The sequence below is a fragment of the Schistocerca piceifrons genome, chromosome 10 (assembly GCF_021461385.2).
Source record: "Schistocerca piceifrons isolate TAMUIC-IGC-003096 chromosome 10, iqSchPice1.1, whole genome shotgun sequence".
NCBI classification, from domain to species: Eukaryota; Metazoa; Arthropoda; class Insecta; order Orthoptera; family Acrididae; genus Schistocerca; species Schistocerca piceifrons.
Window position 1 is genome coordinate 134,512,377 of NC_060147.1, and position 25,345 is coordinate 134,537,721.

The 25,345-nt window shown below is 44.3% G+C and overlaps 1 protein-coding gene and 1 pseudogene across 1 annotated transcript in view; one reads left to right on the forward strand and one right to left on the reverse strand.

Annotated features, from left to right (window-relative positions):
- Positions 1 to 16,610, reverse strand: part of LOC124718769 (aminopeptidase N-like) — a 152,655-nt gene extending 136,045 nt beyond the window's left edge. Inside the window, exons 1-4 of the mRNA XM_047244382.1 lie at positions 16,606 to 16,610; positions 16,377 to 16,488; positions 15,810 to 15,980; positions 8,136 to 8,242 (exon numbers count right to left, since the gene is read on the reverse strand). Of these exons, the coding sequence (XP_047100338.1) occupies positions 8,136 to 8,242; positions 15,810 to 15,980; positions 16,377 to 16,488; positions 16,606 to 16,610 (395 nt within the window). The remainder of the gene's footprint in view (positions 1 to 8,135; positions 8,243 to 15,809; positions 15,981 to 16,376; positions 16,489 to 16,605) is intronic.
- Positions 16,611 to 24,260: 7,650 nt separating this feature from the next.
- Positions 24,261 to 24,378, forward strand: LOC124719178 (annotated as a pseudogene).
- The last annotated feature ends 967 nt before the right edge of the window (positions 24,379 to 25,345 follow it).

The window sequence follows — 25,345 nt, forward strand, 5'->3', positions numbered from 1 at the left end:
ATTTCACGAATTGCGCGTACCAGAAAAACAGCCACTTACCTTGAGCAGGAAGATTAGAGAGGCGTTAGAAACAGCTAGGGGACCCGCCGACGTGATTACAGAAGACGGGTGCAGACTTGCTGGGTCTGGGTTACCACCGGCAGTAATAGCGCTACAGGAGGGTAGCTCATGTGAAGCAACACACACATAACACACGCACATAACACACATTGGCGAGCGGAAAACCACAGCGGCCGAAGGTAGAATACACGCCTCAGCCGACGAAACAGGCAGCAAGCAAACAGCGCTACGTCACAGTTGTGCCCGTTTCTCTTTCGTCTATATCTACCAGTGGCAAGAAGTAAAGCAAATGCCAATCAAAGACGACTGTTTCTATCAATGGCAAGAAATAAAGCTAACACCAATAATGGCCCCTACACAGGCACCAATTTGTCAGCCGACCGACAGACCAATCAACCAACCGACCGACCAACCGACTAATTTCGTGTCAGCCCACACACGTCCCGACCGACTTCACACAGCGATTACAGCCCTGTTGTTGTGTTTACGATTTACGAGGTGCTGCCTGATTTTACACAGAAACGAAGACTGCTTTACAGGAGAAAAAGAGAGACAGAAAGGTGATGGCAAAGAGACTGCTAATGCGAGGGAAGAAATTCATGCACGTTCTGTTACTTAAGCAGCCGCGAGCCGCTGTTTTTCGTAACTGTCTAATAAAGGATTTATCACGCATTTCGGAGCTGCTGAACACAATAAAACCATTATTAATGAATATAGTCATGAGAGAGGCTGTAGACCGCATGGAGAAGCTGTTAGCTAGATGGCGATTTCTAGCGACTGGCAGAAGTTTAAAGGATATCAAATTCACTGCTGTTGTATCCCCACAATTATTAACGAAAATGGTTCCTGAAACCTGCAACGAGATTTGTAGCCGACTGAGGAAATAAAATCACGGTAAAGAAAAGTAAATAAAATAGCAGATAATCACGTAAACGTTATTAATTTACGCATGTGTGCAGCAAGAAAGATGACCTGTGAGTTTAAGAAACTCATTTCAGATTCTAGGAAGGAAGACCACACATGGTGCTAGTGCATTGTAATGTAATAAATACAACAACAGATACAAAATAAATGAAGCGTTTAGCAAATGTTAGAACTGAGAAAAAGAATCTCACATTTTGCTCTTCATAGCAGACGGCTTGGATACAGGCTGAACCTTTTTAAAATTTAGAACAATAAATCAAGCATATCTTATGAATTAGCGTCCTTTGAATGTCAATATTTCGGTTTTTTCCCATAAATATCGGAAATAAGACTTAGAATCATAAATACAGCAGGTCGACGAACTTGTACGCTCTCTACGTGCCACACGAAACCATTATGGATTCATTAAAAATGAAAAAAGTGCTTCTTTTCTTGTATCTGTATTTTTATACTCCTCAATGTAGGAAAAAGATAGATTGCCGGCGCTAGACGCTAGAGTTGGTGGTCGTGTGTGCGTGAGGCGTGCTTGTTTGTGTGTACGTGTGTGTGTGTGTGTGTGTGTGTGTGTGTGTGTGTGTGTGTGTGTGTGTGAATGCTGTGTGATTGTCTCTCTTTGCTGACGACCTCTAAAGCTTGAACACCGCTCACCAGTGTGGGATCCGTAACAGATAGGGCTGATTGAAGAGATAGAGAAGATCCAACGGAGAGCAGCGCGCTTCGATACAGGATCATTTAGTAATCGCGAAAGCGTTACGGAGATGATAGATAAACTCCAGTGGAAGACTCTGCAAGAGAGACGCTCAGTAGTTCGGTACGGGCTTTTGTTAAAGTTTCGAGAACATACCTTCACCGAGGAGTCAAGCAGTATATTGCTCCCTCCTACGTATATCTCGCTAAGAGACCATGAGGATAAAATCAGAGAGAGATTAGAGCCCACACAGAGGCATACCGACAGTCCTTCTTTCCACGAACAATACGAGACTGGAATAGAAGGGAGAACCGATAGAGGTACTCAAGGTGGCCACCGACACACACCGTCAGGTGGCTTGCGGAGTATCGATGTAGATGTAGATGTAGATGTGAGTGTCTTTCAATAGTGCATGTCTGCAACTTGACGTACCTTCTTTATGGTAAATAGCAACCTATCTCTTCCTACATTGTTCATATTCCTGCTTGTAGTTTCCATTGTTTGATTCTTATATTCCTCGCACGACGTGTCCGATAAACATCTGGAGTCTTTATAAATTTCTCCACAAACTTTGTCCTTAAGGTTTCGTCCACCTCGCATCCTGTCATGTCTATGAGAACAGCATCTGTAAGTAGGCTGTTTAGGTTTTTACGTTGGTAACGCAGTTGGATGTGAACAGCGCATAGCGTTGCGCAGTTGTAGGTGAGCCGCCAGCAGTGGTGGATGTGGGGAGAGAGATGGCGGAGTTTTGAGAGCGGATGATCTGGACGTGTGTCCATCACAGAGAGTAAATTTGTAAGACTGGATGTCATGAACTGATATATAAATATTATGACTTTTGAACATTATTAAGGTAAATACATTGTTTGTTCTCTATCAAAATCTTTCATTTGCTAACTATGCCTATCAGTAGTTAGTGCCTTCTGTAGTTTGAATCTTTCATTTAGCTGAGAGTATTGGCGCTCGCTGTATTGCAGTAGTTCGAGTAACGAAGATTTTTGTGAGGTAAGTGATTCATGAAAGGTATAGGTTATTGTTAGTCAGGGCCATTCTTTTGTAGGGATTATCGAAAGTCAGATTGCGTTGCGCTAAAAATATTGTGTGTGAGTTTAGTGATGATCACAATAAGTAACGAGAGAAATGTCTGAGTACGTTCAGTTTTGCTCAGGTGTTTGAAAATCAAATAAGGTAAGGGGTTTACCAGCACAGTAATTCACTAATTTTTCAAAGGGGACGTTTCATATGTCGACCCATAGCCGAGGATACCTCACTGGAATCTTCTGATTTATCTTGTAGTTTGTGTAATTAGTGTAGCTATTGTTTATTGCTAGCGCGTAATTGTAGAGAGAACCTTCTTTGTAGTTGCAGTTTTTCATTGTTGTACAGTAAAACAGATGTGGCATGCATGTAGATTTGCGCCAAGTATTTCTCAGCTGCGCTTGCAATTAACGAGATATTATTTTCATTGCTATGCTAATGTGTTTTCTTGTTTTTGCTCTTCAAATTGTGCTTTTCTTGTTGTGTGAAATACGTGATAATTATGGCGTGTGAAAAACGTAACACTAGACTCGAAAGTAAACTGAGAAATAATAGTGACGACGAGCGTAGCATGCCAGCACCACCGTGTAATGAATTAACAGACAGTCAACGTAGTAATTTGGTAACTGTGCATAGGGAAATGGAGCGGGCAGCAAATAATGGTGTAGGCAGTGAAACAATTAGTGAACAGGGAAGCATTATCGATCGATCGGTCAGCAACAGCTCGCCTCAGGATTCCGAAATGACAGGACACAATCTTGCAAATACTGTAGATTCTGATTTTGCGTTCTCACCGTTTTCTCAAATAAGTCAAGACACATTTTCTGCTTTTCAAAATGCGAATATTGCCGGTTCAAATGCACTGCCGAGTAGCACTGCGGAACACGTTTCAGACACAAGTGCATTGTTATGACAATTAATGCAACAAATGGGACAAAACCTTCAAAAGTTACACACAATGGAACAAAATCTTCAAAAGTTAGTCACAATGGAACAAAATCTTCAAAAGTTAGTCACAATGGAACAAAATCTTCAAAAGTTAGACACAACAATGGAACAAAATCAGAGACAAACACAGCAACAGCTTCAAAAGTTAGACTCAATAGAACAAACGCTTGAATAAACACGTGAAGGTTTAACTGCTGAGTTACTTAAAATCGAATCGAAATGTCAAAAAGTCTGTAATGACGTAAAAACATAAATTTGTGAGCATTTTCAACCTATTTTTTCGCGTCATGAAAATGCATTGCAGATCACGAAGTAGCCATAAAAGGACTGCAAACTATTGTTCGCGAAAATCATGACACCTTGCAAGTTAAAATTGACTCAGTTGCATCCATCGATTCGGTTACGCGACTTGCAAAAACTAAGGAAAACTTAAAGGACACAGTAGATGCGATTTCAACACAAATGGACACACTGAAACTTGGTTCAGAAAAACACACAGAGGAAATAAGTTCACTGTCGGAGAAAGTAGCCGAACTTTCAGATCAGTTCACTAACTTATCTACAAAGGCAGATGATGATCTGAATGACACAATACCTGTAGCCTTCACTGACAATGAAGAGTATGAACAAATTAGAAAATTCAAACAAAATCAAAATCAAATCAATACACAGTACAAAAGAGGAATCCGCGAAGTACAAGATCAGTTGTCACAAGTAATACAAGAATTACATATATCAGAGGACACTCGCTCTCCAACACGGGAAGAGGGACTTAGAAATCAGGAACAGCCACAAAATAATAACACAGGGCATTTCCGAAATCATGAAATAAATTGTCAAGGTGCACCGAATTTTGAGATGGAACCGCCGAAAAGAAGTAACAATGACCGAAATTGCGAATCGCCGACATGATGATTTTGACAATAAGCTGTTCATTACTACACGTAAATTCAAAGCATTTAAGAATTCTGACATATATATAGTATATACAGGGTGAGTCACCTAACATTACCGCTAGATATATTTCGTAAACCACATCAAATAGTGACGAATCGATTCCACAGACCGAACGTGAGGAGAGGGGCTAGTGTAATTGGTTAATACAAACCATAAAAAAATGCACGGAAGTATGTTTTTTAACACAAACCTACGTTTTTTTAAATGGAACCCCGTTAGTTTTGTTAGCACATCTGAACATACAAACAAATATGTAATCAGTGCCGTTTGTTGCATTGTAAAATGTTAATTACATCCGGAGATATTGTAACCTAAAGTTGGCGCTTGAGTACCACTCCTCCGCTGTTCGATGGTGTGTATCGGAGAGCACCGAATTACGTAGGGATCCAAAGGGAACGGTGATGGACCTAGGTACAGAAGAGACTGGAACAGCACATTACGTCCACATGCTAACACCTTTTTATTGGTCTTTTTCACTGACGCACATGTACATTACCATGAGGGGTGAGGTACACGTACACACGTGGTTTCCGTTTTCAATTACGGAGTGGAATAGAGTGTGTCCCGACATGTCAGGCCAATAGATGTTCAATGTGGTGGCCATCATTTGCTGCACACAATTGCAATCTCTGGCGTAATGAATGTCGTACACGCCGCAGTACATCTGGTGTAATGTCGCCGCAGGCTCCCATAATACGTTTCGTATCCTCTGGGGTTGTAGGCACATCACGGTACACATTCTACTGTAACGTACCCCACAGAAAGAAGTCCATAGGTGTAAGATCAGGAGAACGGGCTGGCCAATTTATGCGTCCTCCACGTCCTATGAAACGCCCGTCGAACATCCTGTCAAGGGTCAGCCTATTGTTAATTGCGGAATGAGCAGGTGCACCATCAAGCTGATACCACATACGTCAACGCGTTTCCAGTGGGACATTTTCGAGCAACGTTGGCAGATCATTTTGTAGAACCGCGGTGTATGTTGCAGCTGTTTGGGCCCCTGCAATGAAGTGAGGACCAATGAGGTGGTCGCCAATGATTCCGCACCATACATTTACAGTCCATGGTCGTTGTCGCTCTACCTGCCTGAGCCAGCGAGGATTGTCCACGGACCAGTAATGCATGTTCCGTAGATTCACTGCCCCGTGGTTTGTGAAACCCGCTTCATCGGTAAACAGGTAGAACTGCAACGTATTCTCTGTTGATGCCCATTGACAGAATTGCACTCGATGATTAAAGTCATCACGATGTAATTGCTGATGGAGCGACACATGAAACGGATGAAAACGGTGACGATGCAGTATGCGCATGACACTACTTTGCCTCAGTCCACCGGCTCTCGCAATGTCCCGTGTACTCACTCATGTGTGGGTTCATGGCAACAGCAGCTAACACACCAACTGCACCCGCTTCTCCTGTGACGGGGCTGTTACGGACCCGTTTGCGTGCTACGACCATACCTGTTGCATACAGTTGGCGGTAGATGTTTTGCAATGTGCGGCACGTTGGATGCTCTCTGTCCGGGTACCGTTCTGCATACACCCTGCAGGCTTCAGCTGCATTTCGTCGATACTCGCCATAGATGAGTATCATCTCCGCCTTTTCAGAGTTCGAATACACCATGGTCACAGTTCCTAGAACACTACACTATCACAGATGACTGGTAACACGGTGTACTACAGTTGGTCTGCGTGCGGAGACGAATGCAGAATAACAATAGCAGCAAGCGCTACATGCGGACACTGCGACAGCTGGACCAAACCACAACAGTGCACTACAGCCACACTCGTAAACACGGTCGTCATCATAAACATGTCCCTGTAGATGCTGCTCGCCGACCGTGGCCCGTGTTTGTTACAACACGCAACTGAACGTCGGAGGTTTCAAGTTCAAAATGGCTCTGAGCACTATGGGACTCAACATCTGTGGTCATCAGTCCCCTAGAACTTAGAACTACTTAAACCTAACTAACCTAAGGACATCACACACATCCATGCCCGAGGCAGGATTCGAACCTGCGACCGTAGCAGTCGCGCGGTTCCGGACTGAGCGCCTAGAACCGCTAGACCACCGTGGCCGGCCGGAGGTATCAAGTGTCAACTTTAGGTTACAATATCTCCGGATGTAATTAACATTTTACAATGCAACAAACGGCACTGATTACGTATTTGTTTATATGTTCAGATGTGCTAACAAAACTTACGTGGTTCCATTAAAAAAAACGTAGGTTTGTGTTAAAAAACATACTTCTGTGCATTTTTGTATGGTTTGTATTAAACAATTACACTAGCCCCTCTCCTCACGTTCGGTCTGTGGAATCGGTTCATCAGTATTTGATGTGGCTTACGAAATATATCCAGCGGTAACGTTAGGTGACACCCTGTACATAGTATATATATAGTATATATATTACGACTTTTGAACACTATTAAGGTAAATACATTGTTTGTTCTCTATTAGAATCTTTCATTTGCTAAGCCTATCAGTAGTTAGTGCCTTCAGTAGTTTGACTCTTTTATTTAGCTGGCAGTAGTGGCGCTCGCTGTATTGCAGTAGTTCGAGTAACGAAGATTTTTGTGAGGTAAGTGATTCGTGAAAGGTATAGGTTATTGTTAATCGGGGCCATTCCTTTGTAGGGATTATTGAAAGTCAGATTGCATTGCGCTAAAAATGTTGTGTCAGTTTAGTGATGATCAGAATAAGTAAAGAGAGAAATGTCTGAGTACGTTCAGTTTTGCTCAGGTGTTTGAAAATCAAATAACGTAAGGGGTTTACCAGCACAGTAATTCACTAATTTTTCAAAGGGGACGTTTCACATCTAATACCGAGAGAAGTGACAAAAGACGAACTTTTGTTGGGCGGTTGGGACGACGGCATTAGTAGGCACGGCACAATTTGTTGGCCGAAGGGGTCGACTGTTGGATGATCCTGGCCGCCTGAAGCCCCTAGACACACCCAACTTGTCGGTCCGACGGTTGGTTGGTTGGTTGGTCAGTGGTTGTGTATGGCCCTTAAGGGTCTCTTAAGCCCCCTCCAACTGATTCTGAACACCCTATAGAATACGAGAACAGCCTCTTCCACCATTGTATTAGAAATATAAGTTTCCCTTATTCAACAGTCAGCAAAATACTCTGAGGAAGGCCGTTTGCAACAGTGGCCGAAACGGCGGATAATTTTACATATTTACAATGTGGGCAAATACCCTGAAGAATCTCGTTGCCGTTTCGCTGATGTGTCAGAGAGCCACGAAATTCCGAGTGTGGGAGTGGCTAGGAGTGACAGACTGGAAGTTGCGGTTCCTTGAAGGCAAGCATTCCTCAGGTGGGATGAAGTACCAAGATGCGCCTCAGAACAGGGCACTGTCCACTAACACAAGGGCCCCCACTCTCTACATGACCTATTCATCAGTCAGTGACGTGCTTCAAGAGTCTTGTGGACGGAATTCTTCGCCCAACTGTCGGCGTTACCAAGGCTAGAGACTAGCGAGCTGTGGTGTTGTTGCGGCGGCCTCTGTACTCACTTGGTGACGCCGTCCTCCACGTAGTAGCTGCGGTAGAAGCCGTACATGTCGTTCCACAGCTCCCCCTCGTAACTGATCTCCACCACCAGCTGGGTGCCGGCTGCCACCTGCCAAAGTAAACAAGCGTTGGGGTCTTGCCATTGTGTTGGTGCGTAAGTCCATAGACTTCTTCCATAAATTTAATAAACACGACAAATACAAATAACAGAGACTCTTGGGTCAAATAGCTCTGAGTACTATGGGACTTAACTTGTGAGGTCATCAGTCCCCTAGAACTTAGAACCACTTCAACCTAACTAACCTAAGGACATCACATACATCCATGCCCGAGGCAGGATTCCAACCTGCGACCGTTGCGTCACGCGGTCCCAGACTGTAGCGCCTAGAACTGCTCGACCACTCCGGTCGGCAACAGAGACTCTAGTCATCAATAATATTTTCACGATTTACAACAGTCTGCCGGCGATAGGCTAACTTTTCGATTCCACGACTGCAGGTATCACGTCGTTTTGAGGCGAAGAACTCCTCGAGAAACGTTCGTAGCACATTCATCCGGAAAGCGAGCTCGTTGAAGGTTGTTCGATAGTGGAAAATCAGTCGGCGCAAGATCAGGTAAATAAGACGGGTGCGCAATGACTTGCCAACGCTCTCCTGTGCAGTTGTTTTTTTGTGAGTCTAGCACAATGAGGGCGGGCGATATCGTGGTGTTGCACCACTTCACGCTGTCTTTCTGGTCGTTGTTCTTGGACTGTGTCTTCGAGGCGTCTCAGCTGTTGACAATAAATGTCAGCAGTGACGATTTCACCTTGGTGAGGCAATTCGCAGTGCCCCACCAGGTGCGTAACATTGTCTTTTGTTGGTGTGCCCAGGTCTTCGTATGGGGAGTCGCTGCTTAGTTTGGGGTCATTCTTTTCTTTCTTTTCGTTATCTTAGCACAAAAACGCCATTTTACGTCAGCACTAATGGTACTGGATAAGAATGGTCCCTGTTGTTCACGCGGCAACTGAAGACGAGCAAGCAGATGATTTTTGTGGTTTTGGCTTAGAGCATGCACTTCCTATCCGCCAGATTTTTGAACTTTCCTCACTGCATCGGAGTGTCTCTCGGTGGTGGAATGACCGCAGTTCATCACATTTGCCACTGATGTGGATCGTTTTGTATTAACGCTTTTAAACGATTTTCATCAAATCCCGAAAACCTCCTGAACATGGAGAGTCACCAACGTCACAACGATCCTACTTAAAACGAGAAAACCACTTTCTTGCCGTGCTCTGACCAGCGGCATTATCCCCACATACGGGCCGGCCGGAGTGGCCGAGCGGTTCTAGGCGCTACAGTCTGGAACCGCGCGACCGCTACGGTCGCAGCTTCGAATCCTGCCTCGGGCATGGATGTGTGTGATGTCCTTAGGTTAGTTAGGTTTAAGTAGTTCTAAGTTCTAGGGGACTGATAACCTCAGAAGTTAAGTCCCATAGTGCTCAGAGCCATTTGAACCAATTTTGAACCCATATACGGCTTAAACGTTTGTGGCTGACTCTGCTGCTGTCACCCCTCTGTTGAAATCAAACAGAAGTATATGTCGCAAATGTTCTCACCTTTCTACCACACAAAGCTCAACTCACGACCTCCAAACGACGAAATCATAATATGTAAACTCAAACAGCAATGCTGAACAACAAATAAAAAGTGACCATCGAGAAATAAACCCGTAGCAACCGCAATAACAATATGCAAAACGAAAACGCTACGAACGCATTCACCAACCTAGTAATTTTCCAATCCACCAATGTGTTCACGAAATTATGCTCCAAATGTTGCAGTTCACAAGAAAACTAGGGAGCAGGTAAGCTGTACGGAACGAAAGGCTGATTTGTCATTTTTCAATCGTTAACAAGGCTTTCACAATAATCCGTAAATGTTGCCCAGAAGAGTGACTCAAATTTTAACCAGGAAGACAGGTAACTTAGCTTTAGAACTGGGTGTAGCCCAATGACTGTTTTCAGATCTAATGTGCAGAAAACTGGAACTTAGGGACTGACGATTTAAAAAACTTTGGCAGAGCAAAGACCTAAAGGAAGGGACACAAAAAAGGCAGAAGAAGAGGACGTAAATTAATTATTTAATTTCACGTATCGTGGATAATGTTGCACGATAAATCATAGTAATGTGGAAGGATTCAATTTACATTCCATCGCAATTTAATTTGTGAATATGTCTAAATGTGTAACATTTAGAAGGGTTTTTTCCATTTTTCATTTTTGTATGTACAGTTCTTTCTGAAGAAGAGAAATCTGTTGAAATCGAATGTAGATTTAAGTGTCTACAAGTCTTTTCTGAAACTATTTGTCTGGAGTGTAGCTATCTATGAAAGTGAAACATTGATGATAAACCGTTTAGAGAAGAAGAGGGCAGAGGCTTTTGAAATGTGATGTTACAGAAGAATGTTGAAGATTAAACGTGCAGGTTACGTAACTGATGAGGATGTATTGAACAGAATTAAGTAGACAATAAATTCGTGGAACAAGTTGACCAAAAGAAGGGATCAGTTGATAGGACAAATTCTGAGTTACTTAGTTAGGTAATTAATTTAATTTTCCATGGAACATTTTCCGCGATAAATCGTAATGATGTAGAATGAGTTATTTTACATTCCCGTCGCAAATTCATTTGTAAATACGGCTACGTGCCGAAGGTTTATAAGTTTCCTTTTTCTTTTCTTTTAATTTTCTTTAAATACACAGACATGAGTTAGTAATTCCTACCCATCACCTTTTGCTCATTAGAGTAATAGAAAGTCTTCTGCGGGATAGAAGGAGCTGTCAAGGAGAAACTTTTTGAGTGTGTTTTGAAATTTTACTTTGCTGTCTGTCAGACATTTTTTATCACCGGGTAACGGATCAAATATTTTTGTTGCAGCGTTGTGCACAGCTTTATTGTGCTGTAATCAACCTTAATGTGGAGCAGTAAATGTCATTTTTCCTTGTCATATTATAATTAAGTATATTTTTTTTTCTTTTGAACTGCAGTGGATTATTTACAACAAGCTTCATGAGGCAGTAAATATACTGTGAAGCAGCACTCAGCATGCCCAACTCCTAAAACAGATGTCTGCCAGACGATCGTGGGTGAGCACCACACATTATTCTTACAGCGAAGTGTTTGAGCAACGAAGACTCTCTTTCTTAAACATGAACTACCCCAGAACATCAATCCATATTATATTACTGAATGAAAATATGCAAAGTATGGTAATGTACTGATTTGGCTCTCTCCAAGATTTGCAACGATTCTAAGCATAAATTTGTCTGAACTAAGTTGTTTTATGAATTCCAAAATGTGCTTTTCCCAATTTAAATTCTCGTCTGTATGGACACCTAAGAATTTTGAAGTTTCTACTCTATTACGTCCTCACCTTATATTACACCAATCACTGGTGTAGTACCTGAATATGTTGTGTACTTTTAAAATTGAGGACGAGACCATTTGCAGGAAACCACTGAGTAATACTTTTAAGAACACTGTTTACCATTTTGTTTGTTTCTGTATGTGTGTTTGAACCGATTACAATATTAGTGTCATTCGCAAAAACAACGAGTTCTTTTTGTTGTACATTAGACAGAAGATTGCTTGGATATATGAGGAACAACAGTGAACCTAAGATTGGTCCAGGGGGAACCTCACAAGTGATTTGTCCCTTACTATGGATTACGATCAAAGATGAAAAACTGGTACAACTGTTCTCAGATGCAAGATACAGCCTCTGCTTACGTTTTCTAGTTCTGCATGTTGTTATCATAAGTCAAACAGATGTTCTTCATCCTTCAATGAGCCTCACTGCTTATTTTCAAAGTTCTTTGGACTGCGATAACTGTAGCCATCAGCTATAATGCTTTTCTGATAGCAGACATTCTCATGACTACACGTCGTGCAGTTACTGGAGATCACGCACATTTCCAAATCTGTCAAAACGTAATAGCTTGGGGAAAAGATAAGATTTCTAATCTCCATGCCGTTTATTGTATTAATTTGTAACAGAGTAACACAGTTAATTATAGAAACGGAGAATGCAGTATTTTACAAGCAAATAAAATTTGACTTTTCTTAATTCCGCCTGATATCTAGGGCTGTATAACATCTACAAATAATCCTTACAAGGGAACCTCCCCATCGCAGCCCCCTCAGATTTAATTATAAGCTGGCACAGTGGATAGGCCTTGATAAACTGAACACGGATCAATTGAGAAAACAGGAAGAAGTTGTGTGGAACTGTGAAAAAATAAGGAAAATATACAAACTGAGTAGTCCATACGTCACATAGGCAACATCATGGACAATATGAGCTCAGGAGCGCAGTGGTCCCGTGGTAGCGTGAGCAGCTGCAGAACGAGAGGTCCTTGGTTCAAGTCTTCCCTCGAGTGAAAATTTTACTTTCTTTATTTTTGCATAGTTATTATCTGTCCGTTCGTTCATTGACGTCTCTGTTCACTGTAATAAGTTTAGTGTCTGTGTTTTGCGACCGCATCGCAAAACCGTGCGATTAGTAGACGAAAGGACGTGCCTCTCCAATGGGAACCGAAAACATTTGATCGCAAGGTCATAGGTCAACCGATTCCTCCGCAGGAAAACACATCTGATATATTCTATACGGCACTGGTGACGGCATGCGCGTCACATGACAGGAATATGTTGTCAACCCACCTAACTTGTACACTTGGCGAATGGGTAAAAAGATTCTTCTACCTTGCCCGATTTAGGTTTTCTTGTGGATGTGATAACCACTCCCAAAAAAGTGATGAAAACAAGAGTTTGTCACATAAACTGAAAATAAAAAATTAAACTTTTCACTCGATGGAAGATTTGAACCAAGGACCTTTCGTTCCGCAGCTGCTCATGTTACCATGAGACCACAGCGCTCCCGCGTTCCCAGTCTCCTTGATCTTGCATATCTTCCCATGAACTACTCAGTTTGTATATTTTGCTTATTTTTTCACAGTTCCACACAACTTCTTCCTGTTTTCTCGATTGATCTGTGTTCAGTTTTTCAAGGCCTATCCACTGTCCCAACTTATAACTAAATTTGAGGGTGGTGCGATGGGGAGGTTCCCTTGTTAGTACAAACGAAAGCACGCGTTAAAAGGTTATGAACGACGAAACACACATGCAATGAAGTACTGTATGCTTAGCGATTCTTAAGTACGTTAACGACGATTTATAATGTAACATGAGTCGATGTTTAGAATGTTTGGTGTAGTTATTTAGTATACCTAACTACTAATTAGCATGCAGCATTAGCCACAGGTACTGGACAAATTTTTCAATTTTTCTACGTGAGTTGTACGATGTGATCGTATGCAGGTAAGTAGAACCTGAAGATGCGATTAATGTCGTGAAACCCGGGTAGTGTGTTTTCCTTTATCCAAATAAAGGAAGTTTGAAATTACAATTGCAGCGAATATTATTCACCATGAATAGTCAAAGTAACGCTTGTGGATGTCTCACCAAGAATGTTTTATTTCAGCCCAGTTGTTTGTATTTACTGAGTTTCGAAATAGATACGTATCAGTAAACTCCTGAATCTGTAAAACATCGAACTCCCATGTGTAAACCAGCTGTAAACGTCTGAATGTTTTACATATCAGTTAATGTGTTAAATGTTTGATGTTAAGCATGTAAGTCAGAAAAGGTTAGAAAAGCTTTGAAAGAATGTTTAACGTTTGTTGGATGTCGCTAATGGCTGTCAGTAATTTGCCGCTCCGTTTTTAGCGAAAGCTAGTTCTTCACGTACCTCAATGTTTATGGTATTATAAAAAAATGGCTCTGAGCACTATGGGACTCAACTGCTGAGGTCATTAGTCCCCTAGGACTTAGAACTAGTTAAACCTAACTAACCTAAGGACATCACAAACATCCATGCCCGAGGCAGAATTCGAACCTGCGACCGTAGCGGTCTTGCGGTTCCAGACTGCAGCGCCTTTAACCGCACGGCCACTTCGGCCGGCTATGGTATTATATCTCCCGAACTAAGAGTCATACAATGTTACAATTTTGCAGGTAAATTCAGTGGTGTGTGTGTGTGTGTGTGTGTGTGTGTGGACACTGTCTGCACAACGTGTTACGAATACACTTCGTAGTAAAGAAGTAACAAATCAAAACATCATATTCGATGCTGAAGTTTTACTGCACGAGCGGCGAGAATGTAGTGGGAGATGAAAACTGTATTCCTTTCATATCTTGTGCGAGGTGTCAGCGAGAAAAAGTTCCGTGAAGTTTTTAAATTATGAGCAAAGATTGTTGGAAGTCCATATGTGCTCACAATCCCAAATACAGGCTCAATATAGTCTGCGTAATTCGTGTGTTATGCTGCCTCAAGATATAAAAACAATTTCTATCGCCGATACTTGTCTTATTGTGTCAAACTTGTAACATAATATTACACCTCTTAATGAGTGGATTATGACAGCAACCTAAATTTTCTGATTGATTCAGTACTCATATCAACACTGAAAAATCAAATTTTTTTGCCCTTGGAAGCCACTAAATTATTATTCTCGAGCAAGAAACATACAATTTTATAGAAGCCATACACACACACACACACACACACACTGTCCCCAGTACTTTGCAACCTCCAAGGCGCTTGGAGTGGCTTGCAGGAGATCGTACTTCGTGCGGGATGTAGGGCACAAAGGGCGCTGAAGCATGTGGCTTGTGGTTTGTCCTTGTCCACAGTCACTGGACGTCTCTTCTGTTACGAAGCCCCATCTCTTCAGGTTGCCTCTGGATCGTGCAACACCTGATCGTAACCTGTTTAAAGATTTCCACACCAGCCATCTTTCATTGTGTCCAGGTGGTAGTTCTTCAGCTTCCAGCATCCATCGCCACGTCGACTTCTTCCATAACTCCAGCCCTGCCTTCTCTGGTGAAATGGTGAGCTTCTCGGATGTTCTCAGGAAGCGTTGCTTTGGTGCCCGTGCAGTGGATGAGAACTGTTCTGTTCCACTTTCAGTCTCTCCTTGGTGGCAGCCACTGCTCTGCGTACCCACGGTGGCCCTATTCCAGCCAGGTAGTAGAGCACAGCGGTTGGGGTCGGTCTTAAGCAAACTGTAATCAACCTGCAGGTTTCGTTGAGAGCAGTGTCTACTTGCCTGGCATGAGATGACAGACTGTGGAAGCGTATTCGGGAGTAAAAAAGCACAGTGCGTTTGCAGAAGAGCGAATTGTATGTGGATGTGAGCCCCACTGTGTCCCTGATAGTTTGCAAATTAGGTTGTTTTGAGTGCAGATTTTCATTTTGGTGTCCTTGCAGTGGGTTTTGAATGTCACAGTTCTATCAAGAGTGACTCCCAAGTATTCAGGGGTGCGATGATTCTGCAATTGGATGCCTGTTCGTTTAACATGTAGCTCACGATGAGCTTCCCTGTTTCTTAGGTCAAAGGCACACACTTGTGTCTTCTTCTTTCACCTCCTTCATTTGTGCAAAGCCATTTGAATGACCCAATAAATGTGTGAAATATATGACATATGAATACACAAGCGAATCATGGGCAAAAAGTTAGTAAATAAATTAATAGAGTATACAGAATCGTGCAGGTACATCACAGGTAGGGATTTTTTTACATGTGGATCCTGAATACAACAAGTAGTTTGGCTTGTCACACTGTGTCAGTGCCTTACCTCTTCTGCCAACCTGATATAAAGAAACTGCCTGTCGTCGCCAGAGTTCTCGTACGTGCTGTCGATGTGCTGGAAGTCGTCGCCAGAGGTCCTCACAGTCAGGGTGGTGATCTCCAACCCGTCGTTGTGTAGAGTGATGGTGTTCGTGTTTTCTTCCACGGAAACGTTGATCTGAAAGATGGAGGCCAATGTGTATGAAGTTTAGTAGCAGGCCTCACAAACGGTATCTACAAGTATTATTTTTAATACGTTTCAGTTTTCACCATGAAGGATAGTTATTCAATATCTTCTAACTGGAGGGCCCAGATAAATACCAGATTAACTGGAGGTGGACGTGATGGTGCCACAACAATATCTTACCACTGGAGGGCCCACATAAATATCAGATTTACTGGAGGTGGAGCTGATGGTGCCACAACAATATCTTACCACTGGAGGGCCCACATAAATACCAGATTAACTGGAGGTGGAGCTGATGGTGCCACAACAGTATCTTACCACTGGAGGGCCCAGATAAATACCACATTAACTGGAGGTGGAGCTGATGGTGCCACAACAGTATCTTACCACTGGTGGGCCCAGATAAATACCAGATTCACTGGAGATGGAGCTGATGGTGCCACGATAGTATCTTACCACTGGATGGCCCACATAAATACCAGATTTACTGGAGGTGGAGCTGATGGTGCCACAACAATATCTTACCACTGGAGGGCCAGATAACTACCAGATTAACTGGAGGTGGAGCTGGTGGTGCCACAACAGTATCTTACCACTGGAGGGACCAGATAAATACCACATTAACTGGAGGTGGAGCTGATGGTGCCACAACAGTATCTTACCACTGGAGGGCCCAGATAAATACCACATTAACTGTAGGTGGAGCTGATGGTGCCACAACAGTATCTTACCACTGGTGGGCCCAGATAAATACCAGATTCACTGGAGATGGAGCTGATGGTGCCACGATAGTATCTTACCACTGGATGGCCCAGATAAATACCAGATTAATTGGAGGTGGAACTGATGGTGCCACAACAGTATCTTACCACTGGAGGGCCCAGATAAATACCACATTAACTGGAGGTGGAGCTGATGGTGCCACAACAGTATCTTACCACTGGTGGGCCCAGATAAATACCAGATTCACTGGAGATGGAGCTGATGGTGCCACGATAGTATCTTACCACTGGATGGCCCAGATAAATACCAGATTAACTGGAGGTGGAGCTGATGGTGCCACAACAGTATCTTGCCACTGGAGGGCCCAGATAAATACCACATTAACTGGAGGTGGAGCTGATGGTTCCACAACAGTATCTTACCACTGGTGGGCCCAGATAAATAACAGATTCACTGGAGATGGAGCTGATGGTGCCACAACAGTATCTTACCACTGGAGGGCCCAGATAAATACCACATTAACTGGAGGTGGAGCTGATGGTGCCACAACAGTATCTTACCACTGGTGGGCCCAGATAAATACCAGATTCACTGGAGATGGAGCTGATGGTGCCACGATAGTATCTTACCACTGGATGGCCCAGATAAATACCAGATTAACTGGAGGTGGAGCTGATGGTGCCACAACAATATCTTACCACTGGAGGGCCCACATAAATACCAGATTTACTGGAGGTGGAGCTGATGGTGCCACAACAATATCTTACCACTGGAGGGCCCACATAAATACCAGATTAACTGGAGGTGGAGCTGATGGTGCCACAACAGTATCTTACCACTGGAGGGCCCAGATAAATACCACATTAACTGGAGGTGGAGCTGATGGTGCCACAACAGTATATTACCACTGGTGGCCCAGATAAATACCAGATTCACTGGAGATGGAGCTGATGGTGCCACGATAGTATCTTACCACTGGATGGCCCAGATAAATACCAGATTAACTGGAGGTGGAGCTGATGGTGCCACAACAGTATCTTACCACTGGAGGGCCCAGATAAATACCACATTAACTGGAGGTGGAGCTGATGGTGCCACAACAGTATCTTACCACTGGTGGGCCCAGATAAATACCAGATTCACTGGAGATGGAGCTGATGGTGCCACGATAGTATCTTACCACTGGATGGCCCAGATAAATACCAGATTAACTGGAGGTGGAGCTGATGGTGCCACAACAATATCTTACCACTGGAGGGCCAGATAACTACCAGATTAACTGAAGGTGGAGCTGATGGTGCCACAACAGTATCTTACCACTGGAGGGACCAGATAAATACCAGATTAACTGGAGGTGGAGCTGATGGTGCCACAACAATATCTTACCACTGGAGGGCCAGACAACTACCAGATTAACTGAAGGTGGAGCTGATGGTGCCACAACAGTATCTTACCACTGGAGAGCCCAGATAAATACCACATTAACTGGAGGTGGAGCTGATGGTGCCACAACAGTATCTTACCACTGGTGGGCCCAGATAAATACCAGATTCACTGGAGATGGAGCTGATGGTGCCACGATAGTATCTTACCACTGGATGGCCCAGATAAATACCAGATTAACTGGAGGTGGAGCTGATGGTGCCACAACAGTATCTTACCACTGGAGGGCCCAGATAAATACCAGATTAACTGGAGGTGGAGCTGACGGTGCCACAACAGTATCTTACCACTGGTGGGCCCAGATAAATACAAGATTCACTGGAGATGGAGCTGATGGTGCCACGATAGTATCTTACCACTGGATGGCCCAGATAAATACCAGATTAACTGGAGGTGGAGCTGATGGTGCCACAACAGTATCTTACCACTGGAGGGCCCAGATAAATACCACATTAACTGGAGGTGGAGCTGATGGTGCCACAACAGTATCTTACCACTGGTGGGCCCAGATAAATACCAGATTCACTGGAGATGGAGCTGATGGTGCCACGATAGTATCTTACCACTGGATGGCCCAGATAAATACCAGATTAACTGGAGGTTGAGCTGATGGTGACACAACAATATCTTACCACTGGAGGGCCCAGATAGATACCAGATTAATGGGAGGTGGAGCTGATGGTGCCACAACAATATCCTACCACTGGAGGGCCCACATAAATATCAGATTAACTGGAGGTGGAGCTGATGGTGCCACAACAATATCTTACCACTGGAGGGCCACGTAAATACCAAATTAACTGGAGGTGGAGCTGAAGGTGCCACAACAATATCTTACCACTGGAAGGCCCACATAAATACCAGATTAACTGGAGGTGGAGCTGATGGTGCCATAACTGTATCTTACCACTGGAGGGCCCACATAAATACCAGATTAACTGGAGGTGGAGCTGATGGTGCCACAACAATATCTTACCACTGGAGGGCCAGACAACTACCAGATTAACTGGAGGTGGAGCTGTTGGTGCCACAACAGTATCTCACCACTGGAGGGCCACATAAATATCAGATTAACTGGAGGTGGACGTGATGGTGCCACAACAATATCTTACCACTGGAGGGCCCACATAAATACCAGATTAACTGGAGGTGGAGCTGATGGTGCCACAAAAGTATCTTACCACTGGAGGGCCCACATAATAACCAGATTAACTGTAGGTGGAGCTGATGGTGCCACAACAGTATCTTACCACTGGAGGGCCCAGATAAATACCAGATTAACTGGAGGTGGAGCTGATGGTGCCACAACAGTATCTTACCACTGGTGGACCCAGATAAATACCAGATTAACTGGAGATGGAGCTGATGGTGCCACGATAGTATCTTACCACTGGATGGCCCAGATAAATACCAGATTAACTGGAGGTGGAGCTGATGGTGCCACAACAATATCTTACCACTGGAGGGCCAGATAACTACCAGATTAACTGGAGGTGGAGCTGGTGGTGCCACAACAATATCTTACCACTGGAGGGCCACATAAATACCAGATTAACTGGAGGTGGAGCTGATGGTGCCATAACAGTATCTTACCACTGGAGGGCCCACATAAATACCAGATTAACTGAAGGTGGAGCTGATGGTGCCACAACAATATCTTACCACTGGAGGGCCCACATAAATACCAGATTAACTGGAGGTGGAGCTGATGGTGCCACAACAATATCTTACCAATGGAGGGCCCACATAAATACCAGATTAACTGGAGGTGGAGCTGATGGTGCCATAACTGTATCTTACCACTGGAGGGCCCACATAAATACCAGATTAACTGGAGGTGGAGCTGATGGTGCCACAACAATATCTTACCACTGGCGGGCCACGTAAATACCAAATTAACTGGAGGTGGAGCTGAAGGTGCCACAACAATATCTTACCACTGGAGGGCCCACATAAATACCAGATTAACTGGAGGTGGAGCTGATGGTGCCATAACTGTATCTTACCACTGGAGGGCCCACATAAATACCAGATTAACTGGAGGTGGAGCTGATGGTGCCACAACAATATCTTACCACTGGAGGGCCACGTAAATACCAAATTAACTGGAGGTGGAGCTGAAGGTGCCACAACAATATCTTACCACTGGAGGGCCCACATAAATACCAGATTAACTGGAGGTGGAGCTGATGGTGCCATAACTGTATCTTACCACTGGAGGGCCCACATAAATACCAGATTAACTGGAGGTGGAGCTGAAGGTGCCACAACAATATCTTACCACTGGAGGGCCACGTAAATACCAAATTAACTGGAGGTGGAGCTGAAGGTGCCACAACAATATCTTACCACTGGAAGGCCCACATAAATACCAGATTAACTGGAGGTGGAGCTGATGGTGCCATAACTGTATCTTACCACTGGAGGGCCCACATAAATACCAGATTAACTGGAGGTGGAGCTGATGGTGCCACAACAATATCTTACCGCTGGAGGGCCTGGATAAATGCCAGATTAACTCGAGGTGGAGCAGATGGTGTCACAATTTGGAATACACTCTAACACAAGGAAACATGACGCACCATGAAGCAATAGGACAGTAGTCGGTAGATGTGATGTACATGTGCAGGCAAACAGCTTATTACTATTTTAGAAAAAGATCTGTGATACATTCAAGAAAAAGAGCTTCTGAAATTGAGCGAGTCAGTAATGCGTTGGTCCACTTGTGGCCTTTATGCAAGCAGTTATTCGGCTTCCCATCGAGTTGGTGGATGTCCTCCTCCTGCCAAATTCTATCCAACTGATACATCAGATCGTCAAAATCCCGAGCTGGTTAGAGGGCCCTGCCCATAATGCTCCAAACCTTCTCAGTTTGGGAGAGGTTAGGCGACTTTTTTTCGTAAAGGTAGGATTTGGCAAGCATGAACACAAGCAGTGGAAACTATCACCATGTGTTGACGGGCATTATCTTGCTGAAATCTGAGCCCAGTATCACTTGCCATGAAGGGCAGCAAATCGGAGAGTAGAATATCATCAACGTACGACTGTGGTGTAAGAGCGCCACTGATGACAATCAAAGGGGCCCTACTATGAAGAAAATAGTAGCCCAAAGCATCACTCCTGATTGTCAAACCGTTTGGCAGGTGACAGTCAGGTTCCTATCCCACTGCTGTTTTGGGTGTCTGAGACACACCTTCGCTGGTCATAGAAGCTCAGTTCGTAGGACGACTCATGACTAAATTCTACTCCAGTCAATGAGGTTCCAGGCTGAATGTGTCTGAAACCACTAGCCTCTTGGTATCAATGGTAGTCAGCGCAAGAGATTCCGCAGGCACAGTCCCCTTTCTGTGAGCCAGCTGTCAATGGTCCTTTTGGTCACTGAAGCTTCAGCTGCATGTCAGATCGATGATAATGATCAGCCTGGGATTCTGAGTTCTCATGTTCTGTTGTGTCTCTAGGTCGACCACATCCTTCACAACGTTGTGTTCGACCTCGATTCACCCATTTCTGCCAACATTGTCGAATAGTAGCATCGCTCCTGTTCAAATGTTGAACGACTCTTCGGTTACTCCAACTGACTTCTTTGAGCCCAACTACACCTCCTCTCACAATTGGTGACCACTGTGTATACTGTTCACGCACCTGTCTGCTAGTAATAGCTACTGTCCAACTGAGTATGCATAATCAAATTTTGCAGAGACTTAAGCCCTGGGATCGACGTGTCCCCTGTTTATTATCCTTGTCAACTATGTGATGAAACTACACTGCAGCGTCACGCATTCATCCATTAGACGCCAAAGTTTTCAATTTTGTATTTTCCGCCAATAGCTGCATGAATATCAATTTTGTGCCCAATTTGCGTAACTCCTTTGTAGTATGCCCTTTTTCGCACATATAGTTAAAGTAATCTCTCTATCTTCTTCCAGAAGATCAGCGGTTTTGGGATTTGATAAAGACGACTTAGAGTTGCGCAACGCAGGTGTTTACAGTATTCCCTGTGAAGGTGGCAAATCTTTTACGGGGCGCTCACAGTGCATGGTCGCATTACAGAACCGCAGTGGCACACTCGCTTTCTTCAAGCAAATAAGTCCACTACCGCTTAGACTGTACTTCCACTGGTCATCAGATGAAATATAATGAAGCAACAATTGTGGCCCATATGTCAAACTTCTGGAGCTGAATCATCAATGAATCAGTCGAATAAGACTGTTTGAATCTCTCATCACTGGTTTCGAGTTAAATTCTGCATGGGCCCTGATTGTAGAAAAACTTCGTAATCTGTGTAATCGTCGTCGTCGTGTGATCTTACAATCCAAAAACAATCGTTCTGATATTGGAGAGGCGAGCTTTCACTACAGAATGCGCGCAGAGCAGCGCACACGCTTAACAGCAGAAGCACATGAACTTAAGCAACTCGTGCGCAGTGCCCTTAGCAACACGGCACATGTGCTGGCGATATTATAAATAGGGATGCATGTTCAATTGCTCGTCAGTATTCACCTGAATATGGCCAGAAGACTCTGTGCCGAAATATCATACCAACAAGTTACAGCTAGCAGTTCGCAAGAAATTTTATAGAACAAAAAGTGTATTGCTTTCTCGTATGTATATCTTGTGGAATGACCATCGACAAAAAATAAAAGATATTCGAGCCCACAGAGAGGTTTGCCAACCATCCTTCTCCCTGTAAAAGACTTGCAACTGGAGTGGGAAAGGGGGAAGCAACAGAGGTACATGAAGTACTCTCTGAAAGACGCTGCAGGGTGGCTTAAGGAGTGTAGAAGTAGATTTAGGTCGAAGATGAAGAAGAAGTGTGGACCAACTACTGAACCTTGTGGGACCCTCCATGTACCTTTTGTTTCTGGGATGTAGCAACAATAGGTTTGGAAGTAGGTGTAGCTGTAGTTAGCCGGCAAACTTCTACTTCTCCTGAGGCTACCAGTAACATACCTTTTAATGGAAGTTATTCACTTAATCTGGGCTGCTTGCAAGAAGATGGCACACTGGTCCCGTCATTGTTCTGGAATACCTTATCGAAGGTAAAGAGCAAGTGTAGACCAACTACTGAGGCTTGTGGGACTGTATTTACCTCTCCTAATCTAGGTAGCCTGCAAGTAGGTGACATGCTGATCCTGTGATTGGCCTGAAATACCTTCGAAGGTGAAGAACAACTGTGTACTAACTACTGAACCTTGAGGGACTCTCCATGTACCTTTTTTAATGTGGGCTGCCTGCGATTAGATGGAACATTGATCTCGTCATTGTCCTCAAATACCTTATCGAAGGTGGGGAACAAGTGTGGACCAACTACTGAACCTTGTGGGACTCTCCATTTACTTTTTGCCCACTTCTTAGCGCTTTACTGTGGGCTGCCTGTAAGTAGATGTCACACCCACCAAATATTCCTCTGGAATACTTTATTGAAGATGAAGAACAAGAGTGGACCAACTTATGAACGTTGTGGGACTCTCCAGTTGCTTTTTTGTTATCCCCTCCCTTAGTGATTTAGGGCAGGCTGCCTGCAACCAGGTGGCGTACTGACCACGACGCCGACCTGTAGCACCTCACTGAAGGCGACAAACAAGAGTGGACCAAGCACTGAACCTTGTGGGACACATTTTTTTTCATTTTACTTTCTTTTTTTATTGTGAGCGTTTCGAGACAGACTGACTCCGAACAGCTGCCGTACTGACCCTGATGTTACCCTGGAAGGCGAACTGGTTGCCCTCCTCCTCGCCCAGGTGCACAGACAGCGTGACAGCGTAGGCGGTGGGCCGGGTGTCCGTGGGCAGCAAGTAGTCTTCCTGTGCCCTGTTGCTGGAGGGCGTCGCGCCGCTCTGCCGCTCCAGACTCCACGGTGACGCCGCCCTCGCGTCGGCGCTGCCGAAGACACCCACCAGCACCAAGGCGACGACCGACGCCAGGCACAGGCGCCGCGACGTAGCTGTCAACAAAAGCACTAGAGGAATGCAAAAATAAAGCATGGCAGCAGTGTAGTGGAGACAGAATGCCTCAGCACAAGTGAATACCTAGCACTTGATTATAAGTTAGACACACTAGAAATAAACTGGCGGAAAAATTTAGTACACCTGATGACAGTAATCGGGCAATGGCCTTGCTGCATTGGATACTCCGGTTCCCGTCAGATCACCGAAGTTAAGCGCTGTCGGGCGTGGCCGGCACTTGGATGGGTAACCATCCGGGCCACCATGTGCTGTTGCCATTTTTCGGGGTGCACTCAGCCTCGTGGTGCCAATGGAGGAGCTACTCGACCAAATAGTAGCGGCTTCGGTCACAGAAAACCTTCATTACGACCAGGAGAGCGGTGTGCTGACCACACGCCCCTCCTATCCGCATCCTCAGCTGAGGACGACAAGGCGGTCGGATGGTCCCGATGGGCCTGAAGATGGAGTGCTGATGACAGTATACACCACCTACTGGATAGTAAATGTACTGATAATGGTTTCAACTTCGTCCGCCAACAGACAGCGTAGTGGCATATCTACCAGAGCGCCATCTGTGTCTACCCTTTAATTGGGAATACTCACAGCCAGAAGACTCATTGTGTTACAGACCTGTGTAGGAAGCTGGCAACCATACCACAGAGAAGTGCTTCCTACAGCCAACTTAGCGACTTTGAAATGGGTCAAATTGTAACCTCCCGAGTTGCGGGTTGCTCCTTTCGGAGAACTACCAGACAAGTAGGGTGTGCTACGCCAATTTTTGAACGATGCTGAACATTTTTACACACATAGACGAGGTTCTGGACGTCCACGTAACACAGACGCCTGCCAGGACCGTCGTATTGTAAGGGTGGAAGTGGCAGATCGTACAGCTACCACAGCACAGACGTGTCAACACGAACTGTTGAGAACCGCTTTCTAGCAGTGGGAGTACGGGCACACACACCTCTACCCAGTGGGAAAATGGCTGAGGCTGCTTCCTGCTCCACAGTGAAACACGCGTGCGGAAAACGGTTGAAAAGTGCCGAGAAATAGGTTGTTCTTAACGTTTTTCATAAATTTACAGAAAAAGTCTGAAGTTCTTCGAGGGACTGTGCTTGATACAGTTGATATATAAATACATACTGGATGTTTAGCGCAATCGGTAGCGTAGTAGAATGATGATGTGCAGCAGTTCATGAATCGCTGGTGGAAGTATCTTTTTTTTTTCTTCGATTTCAAATACTA